The sequence below is a fragment of the Vicugna pacos genome, chromosome 22, assembly GCF_048564905.1.
Source record: "Vicugna pacos chromosome 22, VicPac4, whole genome shotgun sequence".
In the NCBI taxonomy this organism is placed as follows: domain Eukaryota; kingdom Metazoa; phylum Chordata; class Mammalia; order Artiodactyla; family Camelidae; genus Vicugna; species Vicugna pacos.
The window spans coordinates 32,225,886-32,244,710 of record NC_133008.1 but is presented as its reverse complement, the minus strand read 5'-3'; the positions used below and the strand labels follow the sequence as shown (position 1 = coordinate 32,244,710).

Here is an 18,825-nt window from a genome sequence, read left to right as displayed (position 1 = left end):
CTGGCCCGGCCTCTGAGTGGCGGGTAGGACAGCCAATGGGGATGGACTAGGCGGGCCGGGCCGGGAGCGGCAGCGCGCGCGGGTCCACAGGTACAGCTCGCTGCAGGGACCCCTCTCCCTCTGGAGTAGGGGGGAGGTGGGGCTGCTCTTAAGGGAGCCACGCTCCCTGGCCGCTGTCGGGTGGAGGGAAGGCGGCAAGAGCTGGGGGCTGGAACGGTGAGAGCTTCCCAGAGAGAGAGGATGGCCCTGAGACTCTCAAGGAAGGATGCGGGGGTACGGATGGTTGGGAAAAAGGTAGATTCCCTGGGCATTAAGGGATGCGGGCGGAGTCCAGACTCTCACTTTCACTCCTTGCCAGGGAGTGTCGGGGACCGCAGAACTGACCACTCATTCTCGAGGGGAAGGTTGGGCATTAGACTCCCCTGAGAGGCGCTTTGCCAACATACGTTAGCGGATGGGAGACCCCCCTTTAGAATGGGGGTCTCACAGATAGGTGGGTTCTTGCCTGCTGGCTGGAAAGGATTCGCAGCACAGGCAGAGGGACAGAGTGAAAGCTGTTTTATTGCTTAAGGGGAAGAAGAAAAGGCCCTGGAGCGGGGAGCGGGGGAGCCATAAGCCCGGGTGGCTTGACCAGGAACTGCCGCCCTTGGGGGTCTCAGCTGGGTCCTTTTATCTGTTCCTCTTTGTGGCTTCTTCCCGTTGGCTGCCCTTTTCGCTCTCATTCCTCCGCTCATTCCCCTGACTCCTTCTGCTCTGTGCAGCAGAGCACTTTGCGAAAACAAGATTAAGCAGGCGGGACCCTCAAACATTGTGGTCAGATAAGATTAGATCAGTTGGGGCTCTCTGTTCCCTTAGGATAACTTTAACATTACTCAAGCAAAAGTATCTCCTAAGTTAAATTTAAACTTTTAAAGACTTCTCTAGGCAACGAATGAGTGCAATTTCAGGTCCCTAGTTCCCCGCCTCCCTCACACACACCTGCAGTCCCTCTTCCCTAAACTCTTTGCCTCATTTTACAAGTAGAGTAACTGAGGCCTCTCCCCCAGGTCCCATTTGTAAAGGAGAGTCCTGGAGTGGGGGCCGAGGGTCCTGGGTCCACTCTGTGCCCTACTGGCGGCCTCAGCTTCGCCATCTGTACGGTGATGAAGTAGGCCAGGCTGGACAGTTCCAAGTAAGGACAGTATCAGGAATCGCTGGTTCCAGGAGTCTTCATTCGCTGCCCCTTCCACTCACTCATTTTCAGGATCTTGTGATTTTTCTGAACAATGAATAATACATGAGGGTGGGCAGAGCTGGGGTCCTGCCTCTGGCTGAGTGACTCGGCCTGACTCTCTAGGGGCCTGGGGTGGCCCCTCTTCCAGTCAGTAGTGTAAAATGTCCAGCACAGTGTATACTGGTTGCTAGTATCATTGGGGAAGAGCCGGGGTAAAGGGAACTTTCCCCCGGGTTAGGGACATGGCTGGGGGACAGGACCTGGAGACCTCCAAGTGGGGCTTCGGGGGAACCTGGTGATGAAAGAGTTAAGCTGAGGCTCCGCCCCCCTGCAGGATTAATTGAGCGCCTTTAGGACGCCTCCGATAGCCCTGGAAGGAGCGACAGCCCCAAAAACCAATCAGATCCGAGGACAGCTTCGGGCAGGGCTCCCATTGGCTTACTACACCGGGAGAGGGGAGCCGCTTTAATAAGTGCCTACTGTTTTCTTGGCTCTAAGCAGAGCTTCCAGGAACCCTGCGCAATGAAATAGATGATGAGGTTCAGAGAGGGACAGGGAGTTGCCCGCAGCCACACAGCAGGTCCTCAGCCTGACCTCTGCGTCCTGTCTCCCGTCCATTTCCACCATGGTCTTCTGGACGCAGCTGATGCTGCTGCTTTGGAAGAATTTACTGTATCGCAGGAGACAGCCGGTAAAGCCCCGTCGGGTGAACCAGGGCGGGGCGGCCAGGGCGCCCGCCACAGCCCCCCACTCCTCCCGCCTGTTCTGCCCCCGCAGATCCAGCTCTTGGTGGAGTTGATGTGGCCTCTCTTTCTCTTCTTCATCCTGGTGGCCGTACGCCATTCCCACCCCCCACTCGAGCAGCATGAATGTAAGCCCCCGCAGCGTCCAGCACTTTGGGAGGCAGGGGGCAATGGTCACCCTATCCACAGGGCCCCCAGTGAGCGTTAGGAGCACAGATCAGGCACTCAAATAATGGCTGAGAGTGAGCGCTCTGTCGCGGGGGGCGTAATCACGATGGGGACTCGGACAGGAGCCCCAACATCCGGTGTCCCCACAGGCCACTTCCCCAACAAGCCGCTGCCTTCAGCGGGCACCATTCCTTGGCTCCAGGGCCTCATCTGCAACGTGAACAACACCTGCTTCCCGTGGCCCACGCCTGGAGAGGAGCCTGGAGTCGTCAGCAACTTCAAGGATTCCCTGTAAGTAAGATGCTGTGGGAGCGGCGGGGTGAGGGGGTGCCCATTGGCCACCGCCTCCCGCTCTCTCTCTCTGTCCCCAGGGTCTCCCGCTTCCTGGCAGATGCCCATAGTGTCCTGGGGGGCCCCAGTGCCCAAAGGATGCTGGCCAGCCTGAGGAAGCTCATGCCCATGCTGAGGGCAGCTCACCGAGCTAGGGCAGGTGAGAAGGCAGGAGCCTGGGGGCAGGCAGGGCTGAGCACTGAGCCTCCGCCTGATTGTGAAACAGGCAGCAGGTTGGGGGTGGGTCTCAGGTTAAGCTTCCCTAACCCTCTGCTTCTGTGCCTTACTCCCTCAGCCTGGCCTCAGCCGAGTGACCAGCCCAAGGAGGGACCACCCCTGGCCACTGAGCTGCTGAGGACACTGCTGCGAGGGGTGAGGTGGGGTGGGACGCTGCTCTCATGGGGCCTCGGCGCTGCCCGTCCTGGACCAGGCACCTCCTTCTGGGACCTCTGATTCCAGCCTTCAGGCCTTGTCCTGGACTGTCCCTGGTGCCCAGTGTGATGTTCCTTGTCCGATCCGTGCCCAGACAAGCCACGTCTGGCATGCTGGTGAAGACTCCAGCTCTGAGACCTTGAACAGATCATGTGCTTCTTAGAGCCTCAGTTTCCCTGTTTGTAAAATGGGGTCTCTGAAAGTACTGACCCCGTGGAAACTTGGCTAAGCCTCTCCTTGTGAGATGTCACTGAATGTCGTTGACTCCTTGTCATCTTTCTCTCCAGGAATCCCTGGGGTCTGTGCTGGGCCAAGCCCCGGAGTCCATGGGCAGCTTTGTGGAGGCAGCAGAGGACCTGGCCCAGGAGGTAAGAGGCCTATGCATCCTCGACCCCAGCCAGGAAACTGGAACTGTGGCCGCCCGGACGGTGGGCAGCCCCATGCACCTACCCTCTGTAGGTTTGGGGAAACACAAGCAGAAAGAGAGGGAGAGGGTTCTTCCGGCAGAGTCCCTTGCCCTGGTGAAGGCGTGGTAGGGGAGCCACGTGGAAGCGAAGACAGCCAGGACCCTCTGGTGACCCACCTCCAGGTCCTGGAGCTGCCCAGCCTGGTGGAGCTGCAGGTGCTGCTGCAGAGACCCCAGAGGACCACTGGACCCCTGGAAGTGGTGTCAGAGGCCCTCTGCAGTGCCAGGGGGCCTAGCAAACCGGGGGGGCCCTCCCTCAACTGGTATGAGGCCAGTGACCTGAAGGAGCTCATGGGACAGAAGCCGGCAAGGGCCCTACCTGTTGACAGCCTGAGTGAGTGACCACCTTGGTTTCCCAGTCTGGGAAGTGTGTGTGTGTGTGTGTGTGTGTGTGTGTGTGAGAGAGAGAGAGAGAGAGCAGGACCTCATGGTGTCCCGCCCCAGGCTCCACGTGCAATAAGCTGATGGGGGCCCTGGACACCCACCCCATGTCCCGCCTGCTCTGGAGGCGCCTGAAGCCACTGGTCCTGGGGAAAGTACTGTTTGCTCCTGATACGCCCTTCACCCGGCAGCTCATGGCCCAGGTGAGGGTGGGAGGGGCCCCTGATCTCTGCCTCAGCCCAGGGGAGAGAGCCCCCCCCTACCCTGGGCGGAGAGGGATGGGCGTGAGCTAGGGCTCAGAGGCACGGGATGGAGCAGAGTGGAGGGAGCGGGAGAGGTGGGCAGGGGTCCTCAGAGGAGGGAAGTGTCAATGAACAGGCGAGGCCGGCATGGACCTCAGCGCCCACCTCCTACAGGTGAACCGAACCTTCCAGGAACTGGCTGTGTTGAAGGACGTCCAGGAGGTGTGGGAGCTGCTGGGACCCCAGCTCTTCAACTTCATGAATGACAGTGCAAATGTCGCCATGCTGCAGGTGGGGCCGGGATGGAGGGTGGCAGATTCACCCCCACCTCTTCATACCCATCACCCCCTGCGGAGGACTTGGGCAAAGGGCAGGGCCTTATGGGCAAGAGTGTGGAGGTGGGATGTGGTGTCCATGGTGAGCTCAGGCCCCAGGGATGGGAAGAGGTGCAATGGCCCTGAATGCCCAATGCAGACCCCCACGTTCCACGACACCCCCCAGAAGCTCCTGCAAATCCGGGACGAAAGAAGGAAGCAGCTAGGACCTGGAGGCCGGGACCAGGTGGAGGCCCTCCGTGCCTTTCTGAACCCACACAGAGGTGGCTACAGCTGGCAGGAGGCCCACGCTGACATGGGACATCTGGTGGGCATGCTGGGCTGCGTGATGGAGGTGAGGGGCCGTCTAGTAGGGGAAATCTCTAAGCGGAGAGGCAGCCCCTCTGTGGGGGTCCGATGGAGGGGTCGGCCCCACTCTGGGGCTCTGAGCAGGAAGCACGGCTTGGCCCCAAGGTCCAGGGGAGGACCCTGGGACTTCAGACCCACACCCAGGCCCCTCTGCAGTGCGTGACCCTGGACAAGCTGGAGGCTGTGCCCTCAGAGGCCGCCCTGGTGGAGCGGGCCCTGGAACTGCTCTCCCAGCACCGTTTCTGGGCCGGCATTGTCTTCCTGGGGCCGGAGGACTCCCCGGACCGCACGCAGTTCCCAGGCCCTGGTCCCTTGCGCATCAAGATCCGTATGGACATCGATGACGTAACCAGAACCAATAAGATAAGGGACAGGTGGGGGCCTTGTGGGGCAGGGCCAAGAGGACGGGGGCTCCATTGTCTAGAGATACCAGAGAGCTTCTCACCTATCAGAGGTTCCTTAGACCAACTGGGGTCCGTGGTGGGAGGGGCCTATGATGCGTGAGGGGGCGTGGCAGGCGGGGTCAACACTTTGGCTTCTGGGATAAGATGGGAGCCGCTAGCAGCTGGGGCTAGGTGCTTAATTGAGCGGGCATATAAGAGTGGAGCTAAAAGTGTGATGGGCAGGGCCCAGCCACTCCCTCCAGCCCACCACCATGCTCCCCTCAGGTTTTGGGACCCTGGCCCCGCCGCTGACCCCCTGATAGACCTGCGCTATGTGTGGGGCGGCTTCGTGTACCTGCAGGACATGGTGGAGCGCGCCGCCGTGCACGTGCTCAGCGGCGCCCCGCCCCGCGCCGGCCTCTACCTGCAGCAGATGCCCTACCCTTGCTATGTGGATGATGCGTGAGCACCCCATCCTCACTCACTCACCCAGATGCCAGATTCCCGGGTCTCAGGGTGGGGCCTGTGTTCCCTTTGGAATGTCCATGCAGTCAATGCTGAGAACTACTGGTTTAGAGGGACCATTTCCTGTGACCTGTAATGGGAGGAGCAGGGATCCCTAAGGGTCTGGGGTCTCTGGACACAGCGAGAAGGTGGCTTGGCAGCTGGAGCACTGAGGGGCCATTAGGGGTCCGAGGATAAGGGAGGGCAAATGTTTGCTGGCTGCACCTTGGGACCCTGGGGCGGGAACCATTGTGCTTGATGGGGGCAGCACGGGGTCTTCGGCCTCCACCCCAGCTGCCCCACTGCCTCAGGTTCCTGCGAGTGCTGAGCCGCTCACTGCCGCTCTTCCTGACGCTGGCCTGGATCTACTCGGTGGCGCTGACTGTGAAGGCTGTGGTGTGCGAGAAGGAGACGCGGCTGCGCCACACGATGCGCGCCATGGGGCTCAGTGGCGCTGTGCTGTGGCTGGGCTGGTTCCTCAGCTGCCTCGGGCCCTTCCTTCTCAGCACCGCGTTGCTCGTGGCCGTGCTCAAGGTGGGCGCACCCGGGCCTGCCTGGCTCCAGAATGTGTGTGCTGCACGTGGGAGGGTAACAGGCAGGGGGCGCCTCCCGCTGTCGTGTGTCACTGGGCCAATCCCAGCACCCTCTCAAGCTCCCTTTGACTCCCGCAGCTTGGGGACATCCTCCCCTACAGCCACCCTGTTGTGCTCTTCCTGTTCTTGGCGGCTTTCGCCGTGGCCACGGTGGTCCAGAGTTTCTTGCTGAGCGCCTTCTTCTCCCGCGCCAACCTGGCGGCCGCCTGCGGCGGCCTCGCCTACTTCGTGCTCTACCTGCCCTACGTGCTGTGCGTGGCCTGGCGGGACCAGCTGCCGGTGGGCGGCCGCGTCGCCGCGGTAAGAGCCGAGCCGGGTGGGTGCCGGGGTGCTGAACCCCCCCAGTTGCCCTTGCTCGCTGACCCAGCCACCTCCCTACCCCAACCCGCAGAGCCTTCTGTCACCTGTGGCCTTTGGCTTCGGCTGCGAGAGCCTCGCGCTGCTGGAGGAGCAGGGTGAGGGCGCGCAGTGGCACAACATGGGCACTGCGCCTACGGACGACGTCTTCAGCCTGGCCCAGGTTTCGGGCCTTCTGCTGCTCGATGCCACTCTCTACGGCCTCGCCACCTGGTACCTGGAGGCCGTGTGCCCAGGTGGGCTGTAGGAGGGACACCAGCACAAGGGAGGCTGGCTGAGGGGCGGGACCCTGGGTGGGGCGGGGCTGAAAGGCCTTTGGTACCTGGAGGCGGGTCTAGCTGAGTGGGTGGGGCTTCCTTGCCCCTCTGCACATGCACACTGGTGGCTGCGTGGAGGGACAGCCTGGGGCAGGCGGATGGGACTTCCTGGTTACCTCCTACCTGGATGGCCTAATCCCAGGTGTGTGGCCAGAAGCTGGCACACTGCAGGAGGGTGGGCTCGAGGGGTAACTGAGCACCATTTCCCACAGGCCAGTACGGGATTCCCGAACCATGGAACTTTCCCTTTCAGAGGAGCTACTGGATTGGCCCTCAGCCCCCCAAGGGTCCCGCCCCGCCCCCTGCCCCGCAAGACCCACAGGGTGAGGCCTGACAAACATTAGCAGCCACTTCCCTGGCCCCCCCAAAACCGTGGTTCCCACAGATCCCGATCCTCTGGACACCCCCTAGTTCCCCAGGTCCCCTGGGGCTACCCGAACTCCTACAGACCCCAGCCCGAGAAGTCCCCGACTCCGCAGACCAGTTTTAAGGGTTCCCAGACCCCCAAGAGCTCCCATGGCTGACTGTACCTTCCCTCTGCAGTGCTGGTGGAGGAGGCACCACATGGCCTGGTTCCCGGGGTCTCCATACGGGGCCTAGAAAAGCGCTTTCCTGGCAACCCGCAGCCAGCCCTGCGGGGGCTCAGCCTGGACTTCTACCAGGGCCACATCACCGCCTTCCTGGGCCACAACGGAGCGGGCAAGACCACTACTCTGTGAGCAGCCTGCACTCCCCTCCCTTCCCAGGGGTCATCTGGGGTCGGAAGTTTCCTTTCTGTACAGTGAGGGTGGGACCCCAGTTCACTTTGGACACACAATTGGCAGGCGACAAGTGCTTTCTTTGAGCCTCATTTTCCGTCTCCTGTAAAATGGGGATGTAACACCCCTTTGGTATGGGCATACAGTTGGCACCCTATAAGTGCTGGTCTCTCCTCTCTGGGAGCCTCGGTTTTCCCCTCTGAAGGAGCAGCTGTTCTGAGACCTGTGCACCCCCAGGTCCATCCTGAGCGGCCTTTTCCCACCCACTTCTGGCTCTGCCTGTGTCCTGGGCCATGACGTCCGGTCCGGCATGGCAGCTATCCGGCCCCACCTGGGCATTTGCCCACAGTACAACGTGCTGTTTGACATGTGCGTCACAGTGGGCCCCGGGGGCGGCAATGGGAGGGGCTGGGTGTTCTCTGGGGCCCTGCCAGCCATGGTGGCCACCCTGTTTTCCGCCTGTGGCCTCAGGCTGACTGTGGATGAGCATGTCTGGTTCTACGGGCGGTTGAAGGGTCTGAGCGCAGCTGCCGTGGGCCCTGAGCAGGACCGTCTGCTTCAGGACGTGGGGCTCATCCCCAAGCGGCACACACAGACGCGCCACCTCTCTGGTGAGCCCAGCCTGGTGGGGAGCCTCTGGGTCTGTGGAGGTGAGGCTGGGGGGAGGGGCTGGGACTTTATCCCCAGGGCGGTGGGAAGCCAGGAGACGGGTATCTGGGGGCCCAGGTGGGTAGGGAAAGGGGCAGGGAGGAGGGAGGCAGCCCTGCCCGAGGCTGGGGGGCAGGGTCATGCAAGACCCCACCCCTGTCCCAACCCAGGCGGGACACAGCGGAAGCTTTCAGTGGCCATTGCCTTTGTGGGTGGCTCCCAAGTCGTTATCCTGGACGAGCCCACGGCTGGTGTGGACCCTGCTTCCCGTCGCAGCATTTGGGAGCTGCTGCTCAAATACCGTGAAGGTAAGAGTTGGGGGTGGCCTGAGGTTCCCCTGGATTCTGCTTGAGGAGCCAGAAGATGTTTCTGATGAGAAGGTGCTGGAGATGGGGTTTTGAGGGGTGAGGAGGAGTTTACCACATGGGGCAGGCAATTCCTGGCAGAGGCCTTGCAGCCGGGGTGGTATGTGCGGATTGGGTCCCATGCCCAGGTCGCACACTGATCCTTTCCACCCACCACCTGGATGAGGCTGAGCTGTTGGGAGACCGTGTGGCAATAGTGGCAGCCGGCCGCCTGTGCTGCTGTGGCTCCCCACTCTTCTTGCGGCGTCACTTGGGCTCCGGATACTACCTGACGCTGGTGAAGGGTCCCCCACCTCTGGCCGCCAGCAAAAAGGTGAGGGCTGACCTCTGACCACTGACCCTCAAGGCTCTGTCCAGACCTGATGGCCATGGCAGTTGGTGCTCCTCTGTCCACAGGGTGACACTGACTTGAAGGATACCAGGAGGGAAGGGGAGCTGGGCAGCCATGACAGCACTGCCGGTGAGGGTAGGGGGTAGGGAGGAGCCAGAGGGAGCGGCTGGTGGTGGCGGTGACTTGGTTCAGGGCAACAGGGTTTTGACCCCAGGCTGGACCCCTGACCCCTGACCATGGGCTGAGTCCACACACAAACCTACCCCTGCCCCTGGGTGGACTCTGGCTCTGAGTCCAGGTCAGGTCCTGCCCTCAGGTGCTTAATCCTGACCTTCTCTGCCTTTCGGGACAGGTTCCTCACGGGGCACCCAAGCCCCTTCCCCAGGGAGGCTAGGATGGGGGAGGGGCAGGAGCAGGGACTACTTCACTCCTCCGGGGCCCCTCACGTGCCCCACTGCCCACCCAGGTGTGCCCCAGCTGCTGGCCCTGGTGCAGCGCCTGGTGCCCGGGGCACGGCTGGTTGAGGAGCTGCCACACCAGCTGGTGCTGGCACTGCCCTACAAGGGTGCCCTGGACGGCAGCTTCGCCGAGCTCTTCCGTGAGCTGGACCTGCAGCTGGGGAAGCTGGGGCTGGCCAGCTATGGGATCTCCGACACCAGCCTCGAGGAGGTGAGGCTGCTGGGGGAGGTTTGGCAGCGTGGGAGGTGAGCTGCTTGGAGGGGGTGGCGCTTGGCAGGATGAGAAGGAGTCCGCTTGTTGACAGCTGGGCATCCACGGGAGGAGGCAGGGCACACGCAGGGGCCTGGAGGCCCAGAGTCCCTTGGGGAGGCCTGGGGACCCCCACCAATGAGGGCTGGGTGGCTCTTGAGTCCCCCTCTCTCCTGTGTGTCTCCAGGCTCTGAGCCCCCTGCTTTGTCTCCCCAGATCTTCCTGAAGGTGGTAGAGGACTGTGCTACAGACACAGGCCCAGAGAATGCAGCCACAGGTCCATGTCCCAGGCCCCTGACCCTGGTCCAGAGTTGGACCTGACTTTAGACCAAGTCCCCATCCCTGGCTGAGCGTGGCCCAAGGCATAGCCCCAACCTACATCCTTCACTCCTGACTCCTCCATCTGTGAGCCTTGATCTAAACCCAGACCCCAGCTGAACGCTGACCCTGACCCCTTCTCCACAGATGGTTAGCACAGGCAGCTCCAGTGCTTGAGGAATTACCCGGAAGTGACCACGCGGCTCAAGATTCTGCCCGATGGGTCCACCCTGGAGAATGGGGAGCTGGGTGAGTTGTCCCCACCCAACCCTGTAGCCCTGTGGCCCCTCCTGATCCCCTCCTGATCAGGGCATGGGCATTGACCTCCCACCCCCCCCCACAGCTGGATCTGCCCCAGAGATGCAGGCCCTGCAGAGCTCAGGGCCAGATGCCACAGGCCGGGTCCAGGGCTGGGCACTGACCCTCCAACAGCTCCGGGCCTTGCTTCTCAAACGCTTCCTGCTGGCCCACCGCAGCCGCCGGGGCCTGTTCGCACAGGTGAGTGGGGCCGGGCACCAGGGAGGCAGCGTGGGGGACCCTGGGGGCCTGTAATCCACTCTGTGACCTAATTCAGCCCCCTGATCCCAGGCATATCCCTCACTCTGAACACTTTTACTGAGAGCACTGGGGTGCCATGGATGGTTCTAGAGCGGGATCTGGGGAGGCTGGCTGCAGGCAAGCTTGGAGGGTAGACGGTGAGGACAGCTGATGGGCTGGTCCTTCAGATCGTGCTGCCTGCCCTCTTTGTGGGCCTTGCGCTGGCGTTCAGCCTCGTCGTGCCTCCTTTTGGATACTACCCGCCTCTGCAGCTCAGTCCCAGCATGTACGGTGCCCAGGTGTCCTTCTTCAGGTGGGCGCAGAGGAGAGAGGGCTGGTGGCGGGAGGGCCAGGGGCCTACGGGTGCAGCCCTGACCCAGCACCCCCACTCCATGCAGCGAGGATGCCCCAGGTGACCCTGAACGTGCCCATCTGCTTGAGGCACTGCTGGAGGAGGCCGGATTGGAGGGAAATAACTCCGCCAGGTGAGGGCCTGCCAAGCCTGAACCCTGCTCCTCTCTGGCCTCGGTTTCACTATCTGGACTCTGGCCGCTGGGCCCCCGTGGGTGCGGGTGCCGGGGGCACCCCCGTGCCTGCTTGGGAGCTGGGCGCGTCCACATTCGAGGAGCCCAGGAAGCCGGATACCCCAGCCCAGCCCCACCCCTCCCCGCCCCTGCCCCTGTAGGGCGCCCAAGTGCACCCCGCCCGCCGTCGGCCAGTTCTCGGTGCCCGAGGTTCCTGCGGATGTGGCTGAAGTCTTGGCCAGGGGCAACTGGACGCCAGAGTCTCCGTCCCCAGCCTGCCAGTGTAGCCGGCCTGGCGCCCGCCGCCTGCTGCCCGACTGTCCCTCAGGGGCCGGTGGTCCCCCGCCACCCCAGGCGCCAAGCAGCTCGGGCGAAGTGGTCCAGAACCTAACCGGCCGGAATCTGTCTGACTTCCTGGTCAAGACCTACCCGGGCCTAGTGCGCCAGGGGTGAGCCGCCGCCCTGGACTCAGCGTGCCTGGCTATAGCATGGGTCCTCGGGTGGAGGAGGTGGTCTGGTCTGGGGGGGTCAGAGGTGGATGCCCGGCTTGGGGCTCTGGGCTGGGGCCTCCCGAGTACCCTCCACTCCTCACCCTTTTCGTCTATCTCACTGACTCCCCCACATCTCTGTCTCTTCATCTCAGTCACCTCTCTGTCTGTCTCTGCCAACAGCCTGAAAACTAAGAAGTGGGTGAATGAGGTCAGGTGAGGAGTGTCCCCGCCCGGGTTCCCTCCTGTGCCCTCTGCCTGCCCGCTGGGAGACTCTGCTGCCCCATCTGCCCAGGCCCTCAGCCGCCCCTCCTGCCTCCACTGCTCCACAGGTATGGGGGCTTCTCGCTGGGGGGCCGAGACCCGGGCCTACCCTCAGGGCTTGAGGTGGGTCGCTCTGTGGAGGAGCTGCGGGCCCTGCTGAGTCCCCAACCTGGCGGGGCCCTCGACCGCATCCTGAACAACCTCACAGCATGGGCTCTCAGTCTGGACACCCAGGACAGCCTCAAGGTGGGAACGGAGCGGGTAGCAGGCAGATGCTGTTGGGGACAGGTCTGACCCCCACACTGACCCCTCCACTCTGACCCCACCCCAGATATGGTTCAACAACAAGGGCTGGCACGCGATGGTGGCCTTTGTCAACCGAGCCAACAATGCTCTCCTACATGCCCGTCGGCCACCAGGCCCCACCCGTCAAGCCCACAGCATTATCACCATCAACCATCCACTGAACCTCACCAAGGAGCAGCTGTCCGAGGCTGCGCTGTGAGTCCCTCTGCCCTGTGTGTCCCCCCGCCTCCGTTTTTCTGGTGTTTTGGGCAGTAGGAGTTGGATTTATGCTCTGCCACACTCCTGCTCTGTAAATGGGGGTCAGGAACGGCCCCTCTGCACTCCCTAGGCCAGGGTAATGGGACAGCATGAGGCTCCAGTCTCCTCCAACAGCCTGCACATCCTTGTCACATCAACCTCTATCCGACGAGAGACCTGCACAACCTCTCCCTGGCCAACGACCTGAAATGGCTCAGGCCCCATCCCCCACCCATGCCCAGCCGTGGGGACCTCTGTCCCATTTGTGGCATGCCCAGTTCCGCTCTGAGCTGCTCATTTACCCTCGCCCCCAGGATGGCCTCCTCAGTGGACGTGCTTGTCTCCATCTGCGTGGTCTTTGCTATGTCCTTCGTCCCAGCCAGCTTCACCCTTGTCCTCATCGACGAGCGTGTCACCCGAGCCAAACACCTGCAGTGCATGGGTGGCCTGCCCCCAACCCTCTACTGGCTCAGCAACTTTGTCTGGGACATGGTGCGGTGTCTGCCTGGAGGGGTGGGGCCCCAGTCACCACTTGCCATTGCCCCTGCTGGGCAGATCATGTCTAGGATGGCCCAAGTGAAATCTTGGGGATTGTGGGAGACCTCATGTCCTGCTACCCAAAGCACAGGGAGGTCAGGGGGTGGGGGGAGTACAGTGCTGAGGATGCCAGTTTCTGCCCCTGCACACTGAGGGGTGTAACTGCCATCTCCAATGCAGTGTAACTACTTGGTGCCAGCGTGCATTGTGGTCCTCATTTTTCTGGCCTTCCAGCAGAGGGCGTATGTGGCCCCTGCCAACCTGCCTGCCCTCCTGCTCTTGCTACTACTGTATGGGTGAGGCCCCCAGCCCCTCAGGGCTTGTTCTTATTGATACCCCCTACCACCTAATACTGTTGAGGGAGATGGGACTCTGTAGCAACTCCTAAGGGGAGGATTTGGAGGTCTGAGTTGACCCCAAGTGTGATCTAGTTCAGCGGTGTGCTGAGGTGGCCTTAAAAGCTCATCTTGTTCTGGCCCGCATCACAGGAGTCTACAACACAGAATTTGGGAGGGGAGATCTGTATTCCTCTCAGGGCTGCTCAGCACCCTGTCTGGGCAGTAAGAGCAACTCCTGTTACCCTTCAGCTGGTCGATCACACCGCTCATGTACCCAGCCTCCTTCTTCTTCTCCGTGCCCAGCACGGCCTACGTGGTGCTCACCTGCATCAACCTCTTTATTGGCACCAATGGCAGCATGGCCACTTTTGTGCTTGAGCTCTTCTCTGATCAGGTAAGGGCACCACAAGCCTGGGCCTTGGGCTGGAGTTGGATGGGGGCATCAGCCTCAGCCCCTGACTTATCTCCTTCTTTCTGCCCTTGAGCAGAAATTGCAGGAGGTGAGCCAGATCCTGAAACGGGTCTTCCTTATCTTTCCCCACTTCTGCCTGGGCCGGGGGCTCATTGACATGGTGCGGAACCAGGCCATGGCTGACGCCTTTGAGCGCTTGGGTGAGAACTTCCCTCTAGCCATCAATTCTACAGGCAAGGACAAATGACAGCCCCCAGGAAGAGAACTGAAGGTCTTAGGTGGCCCCAAGAACTGGTGGACCAAGTTAGAGGTGCAGCAAAGCAGCCGTAAAAGTCAATTCCATCTTGGTCACATCACGAGAGGTCTGAGGCCCTAAATAAGGGAGATGATAATGCCACTATTTTCTATGCCAATTAGACCCCAGTTGAGTGGCCTATTCAGTTATTGGTCCTTTCCCTTAAGAACCCAACGTTGAGGGGAGGGTACAGCTCAGTGGTACAGTGCTTGCCTAGCATGCATGAGGTCCAGGGTTCAATTCCTAGTACCTCCACCAAATAAATAAACCTAATTATCTCCTCCACACACAAAAGCATTAAAAACAAACAAAAAGAACCCAAAATAACCCAAACAGAGAGGGACCCAGATCCCAAGACCCCCAAAATGACCCAATCCCTCCTTCCTATCCCCACAGGAGATGGGCAGTTCCAGTCACCCCTGCGCTGGGAGGTGGTTGGCAAGAACCTCTTGGCCATGGTGGTACAGGGGCCCATCTTCCTCCTCTTCACGCTCCTGCTGCAGCATCGCAACCGCCTCCTGCCACAGTCAGTCTGGACCAGGGAGGGTGGTGCGGGCTGGGGTCTGGCTCTGGGCTCACTCATGTCTCTCTGTTCTCAGACCCAGGCTGAAGCCTCTGCCTCCCCTGGGAGAGGAGGATGAAGATGTGGCCCGTGAGCGGGAACGGGTCATGCTGGGGGATACCCAGGGGGATGTGTTGGTGCTGAGGGACCTGACCAAGGTGGGTGCAGAGTGCGGGCTTGGGGGGCTCCCTCTGGCCCACTCCCCATTCTCATGGACCTGTGCCCTTCCCAGGTGTACCGTGGGCAGAGGACACTGGCTGTCAACCGCCTGTGCCTGGGGATCCCCCCTGGCGAGGTAGGTCCAGGGTGGAGGTTCTGGTCCAGGGCTGAGAGGCTGCCCTACTGTGCACCCCCCGCCCCTTACCGTGTTTGTGCTTATCTCCCTCTACTGAACACCTACTGTGCACCTGCTGCTCTTTATTGAGCACTTACTGGCTGTCGACACTTGAGCTTCAATTTTGAGCCAACAAATTCTCATTAAGCACCTACTGCATGCTTACATTTATTGACCCCTACTGTGTGCTATCAGGTATTAGAACAAGCCTACTGAGGACAAATTAATGGTTGAGCACTTGTTGGGCTCCCACATACATGCCGTTTATATTAATCAAGCACCTACTGTGTATCAGCGTTTACTGACTATGAAGTGTATATGTTAAAGCATTGTTGAGCCCCCTTGTGTGCACCCAAAGTGTACTGAATGTCACCTTTGTGATGGTCAACTTTTTATCAAGCACCAACAGTATTTACTGAACTCCTACTGTGTATGTCTGAGCACTGCTGACAGCCAGTATCTAGTCGGCACCTGCTTTGTATTGATTCACATTCAAGCAATTACTTTGTGCAGACTTACCTGCTGTGGGCCATTTACTGGCCACCTTCTGGGGGCTGGCACACACCCATGGACACATGTGGCGTGTTAGTGTCAGTTGTAGTCACTGTGTCGAGTGCCTACTGTGTGTAGCCAACCTCTCCACCTCAGGCTGACTTGCACCCAGCCTGAATTCTCTCTGGGCACCATTGCTATCAGGCACCCCACGCGTGGCCGGAGACATTCAGAAAGCTCCTGTGTGCCCGGATGGATTCAGCACGTGCCGTGTGCCAGCCACATTCCTGCCGAGTGGCAGCTTTACGTCTGCCTTCACACCCAGTATCTGCCCCAGGGGTCCCTGTGGAACTGAGAAAGCTACCCCAGAAATCAGAGGCGCTGGGGCAAGGGTCTGAGGCCTCACTGAGCGCCACCTGTGGGTGTGCCTGCAGTGTTTTGGACTGCTGGGTGTGAATGGAGCGGGGAAGACGTCCACCTTCCGCATGGTGACGGGGGACACGCTGCCCAGCGGGGGTGAGGCCACGCTGGCGGGCCACAGGTGAGCAGCCCCAGCCCAGAGCCCTTGTTCCTCCCCACCACCCTTTCCCGCGCATGGCCACTACCTCCCCAGCATGGTCCTCTCGGGCTGGCCTGAGTGCCTGACCCCCACACCCTTGCCCATGGACTCGGCCCTGAGACACCCCGTCCTTTACCAGGGTGGCTGGGCCCTGAGACCCTTGTTTGCCCCTGCATGGCCGAGGCCTAGCCAGTTACCTGAGCTACCTGTGCCCCCCCCCCCCCGTCCCCAGCGTGACCCAGGAACCAGCTGCAGCTAACCGCCACATGGGCTACTGCCCTCAGTCTGATGCCATCTTCGAGCTGCTGACAGGCCGTGAGCACCTGGAGCTGTTTGCACGCCTGCGCGGGGTCCCCGAGGCCCAGGTTGCCCAGGTGACCACCCCCCAACAAGCCCTCCAGCCCCCACCCAACCATCTCTCCCCTGCCTCCGCCCCGCATCACAGCTTATCTGCCTTCTCCTTGACCACACCCAGAGCCCAGGTCCACCCACACCTGGTCCTCTGCCCCTGCCCTTCCCCCAGCTCTCCCCCTGCTCCTTCCCCAGCTCCTACACAGTCATTTCGGTTCACCTCCCCTTCCCACAGTCTTGCAGGCTGCATCTGCCCCCTCTCTGCTTAGGGACCCGCCCCTTTCCTCCTTGACCCTCCAGGCTCCAGCCCGCCCACTCTCACGGGACTCCCGTCCAGCTTGCGCTTCCTGGCGGTGGTGCCTTCTGTCCCTGGGCCAAGTCCTGCCTCTCCTGTACTCCGGCCCCACGCCCACGTGGCATTCCCGCTCTGTCCTCACTCCGTATGCGCTCTGGCCCCACCCCCTTTATTTACCTTCCACACCCCCATCCTCTCCCTGGCCCCTTCCGCTCACTCTGGACCCCTGTGCTCACTCCGCCCTCACTCTGTGCCCACTTGCTCTCACTACCTTCCTGCCCAGCCCTCGCTGTGGCCCCCACCAGGCTCATCGTGGCCTTCCCCCAAGCACACTCTGGCCCGTCTCACCCTGGCCCCCAACTCTCACTCTGGCCCACCACAGACAGCAAGCTTGGGCCTGGAGCGCCTGGGGCTCCTTCAGTATGCGGACCGGCCCGCGGGCACCTATAGCAGTGGCAACAAGCGGAAGCTGGCGACAGCCCTGGCTCTGGTGGGGGACCCGGCTGTGGTCTTTCTGGTGCGTGTGGGCGGGGCCTAGGCAGAGGCGGGGTCGGGGCCGGTGGGGCGGGGCTTAAACATCTCTCCCCTCCCAGGATGAGCCGACCACCGGCATGGACCCCAGTGCCCGGCGCTTCCTCTGGAACAGCCTCCTGGCTGTGGTGCAGGAGGGCCGCTCCGTGGTGCTCACCTCGCACAGGTGGGCCCCAGACTGGATGCCCAGGGCTGCGGGTCCAGGTGCCCCGGCCTGGGAAGAAAGGTGGACCAGGCCCCAGCGAGAGGGTGTCAGAGCACGGGGTCACAAGGGATGGGGTGGTCCTGCCCTTGGGGGAGGGTGCCCGGCCTGATTCGGAGGACACAAGGGGTTGGTACCCGGCCCCGGAAACACAGCAGTCTGGGCCCGACAGGAACTACCCGCGAGCACAGGGTGGTCTAGAGGTGGCGGGTGAGGATCCCGGCAGGGGCAGCACAGCACCGGGCGTGGCTGGTCCAGGCCAGGCTGGAGCTCACGGCGCTGGGCTCCTGCAGCATGGAGGAGTGTGAGGCCCTCTGCACGCGCCTCGCCGTCATGGTGAACGGGAGGTTCCGCTGCCTGGGCAGCACGCAGCACCTCAAGGGCAGGTGAGCGGGGGCAGCCCTCCAGGACCGGGCTTGGGGCAGGTAAGCGTGGGGCTTGTAGGAGGAGCCGGAGGAGAGACCACGCGGGGCCATCTTGGCTCTGTGGGGAAGAGGCAAAAATTATGGGCTGTCCGGGAGAGATGACTGAGAGGGCGAGACTGGACCAAGATGGGGATGAGGTCTGATGGGTGAGGGTGCAAGAGGCCAGGGCAGAGGCCAAAGAGGGTCTGGCGGGTGGGCGTGGCCTGGCGAGTGGGCGGGGCGCGGCCTTATGTGGGCGGGGCCTAGGGGAAACCAAAGTTAGACAAGAAACGAGCATGCGGGTGGGGCAAGGACAAGCAGGGGTTGGGGTCACGTGTGTTGGATAGGGGTCTAGAGGAGCTGGGGATAGGGATGGGGCCAGAGGAAAGCAGGAGGGTGCTGTGGGCTGGTTGTAGGGAAGAGTGGGCTGTGGGCGGGCCTTGTAGCTCTGGCCCCGCCCACCCCACCCCACCCCAGATTCGGGGCTGGCCACACGCTGACCCTGCGGGTGCCCTTGTCGCGGTCTGAGTCAGCGGCAGCCTTCGTGGCAGCGGCGTTCCCGGAGGCCGAGCTGCGGGAGGCACACGGCGGCCGCCTGCGCTTCCAGCTGCCGCCGGGAGGGCGCTGCGCCCTGGCGCGCGTCTTTGGAGAGCTGGCGGCTCACGGGGCGGAGCATGGCGTGGAGGACTTCTCTGTAAGCCAGACCACGCTAGAGGAGGTGACTGCAGCGCCAGGACTGGGCTGGGGGTAAGGGTGGGGCTGGGGGCCCTCAAGCTGACTTCCCCTCCTGTTTTCTTGGGCCACCCACCACTAGGTATTCCTGTACTTCTCCAAGGATCAGGGGAAGGAGGAGGAGGAGGAACAGGAGGCAGAAGAGGACCCTGTGCCAGGCTGGCAGCGCCCCAAGCTCATCACCCGGTCCCTCGATGACCCCAGCATGGCCGTGACGGTGCTCTGAGCCTATCTCCTCTGTGGAGCTGGTGGGAGGCCCTGGGAGTGACAGAGGCAGGGCAGAGGGCCTGGAGCATGGACCCAGACTCCCAGAAGGGTCGCTGCTCAGGAGGAAATAAAGAGAAGTCGTGGTGTAAAGCAGTGTGCACGTGTGTCCGTGCGCCAGGCTGCGTGCTTCTCCAAAGCTGGCTGTGTGCACTTGTCTGGATCCCAGGCCTGGCACCCACGTGTGTGCAGGTGTGGGCTTGTGAACACAGATGCCCTTT

General features: G+C 61.9%; 1 protein-coding gene across 1 annotated transcript; it reads left to right on the top strand.

Moving 5' to 3' along the window:
• The first annotated feature begins 49 nt into the window (after positions 1–49).
• ABCA7 (ATP binding cassette subfamily A member 7) lies at positions 50–18,697 on the top strand. The gene is given in 47 exon segments (XM_072948131.1): positions 50–90; positions 1,715–1,904; positions 1,991–2,084; positions 2,274–2,415; positions 2,496–2,614; positions 2,750–2,826; positions 3,174–3,254; positions 3,476–3,686; positions 3,797–3,936; positions 4,150–4,266; positions 4,477–4,644; positions 4,815–5,032; positions 5,327–5,503; positions 5,857–6,079; positions 6,217–6,438; positions 6,530–6,731; positions 7,025–7,135; positions 7,356–7,527; positions 7,808–7,939; positions 8,042–8,181; positions 8,389–8,526; positions 8,712–8,896; positions 8,980–9,043; positions 9,381–9,583; positions 9,839–9,899; positions 10,088–10,189; positions 10,284–10,438; positions 10,666–10,790; positions 10,876–10,962; positions 11,163–11,450; positions 11,673–11,705; positions 11,822–11,999; positions 12,085–12,254; positions 12,611–12,788; positions 13,014–13,129; positions 13,421–13,565; positions 13,660–13,783; positions 14,275–14,404; positions 14,478–14,598; positions 14,673–14,735; positions 15,701–15,807; positions 16,058–16,199; positions 16,854–16,988; positions 17,065–17,168; positions 17,498–17,590; positions 18,086–18,326; positions 18,423–18,697. Coding segments are annotated over 46 exon segments (6,444 nt in total). The 5' UTR covers positions 50–90; positions 1,715–1,838; the 3' UTR covers positions 18,567–18,697.
• The last annotated feature ends 128 nt before the right edge of the window (positions 18,698–18,825 follow it).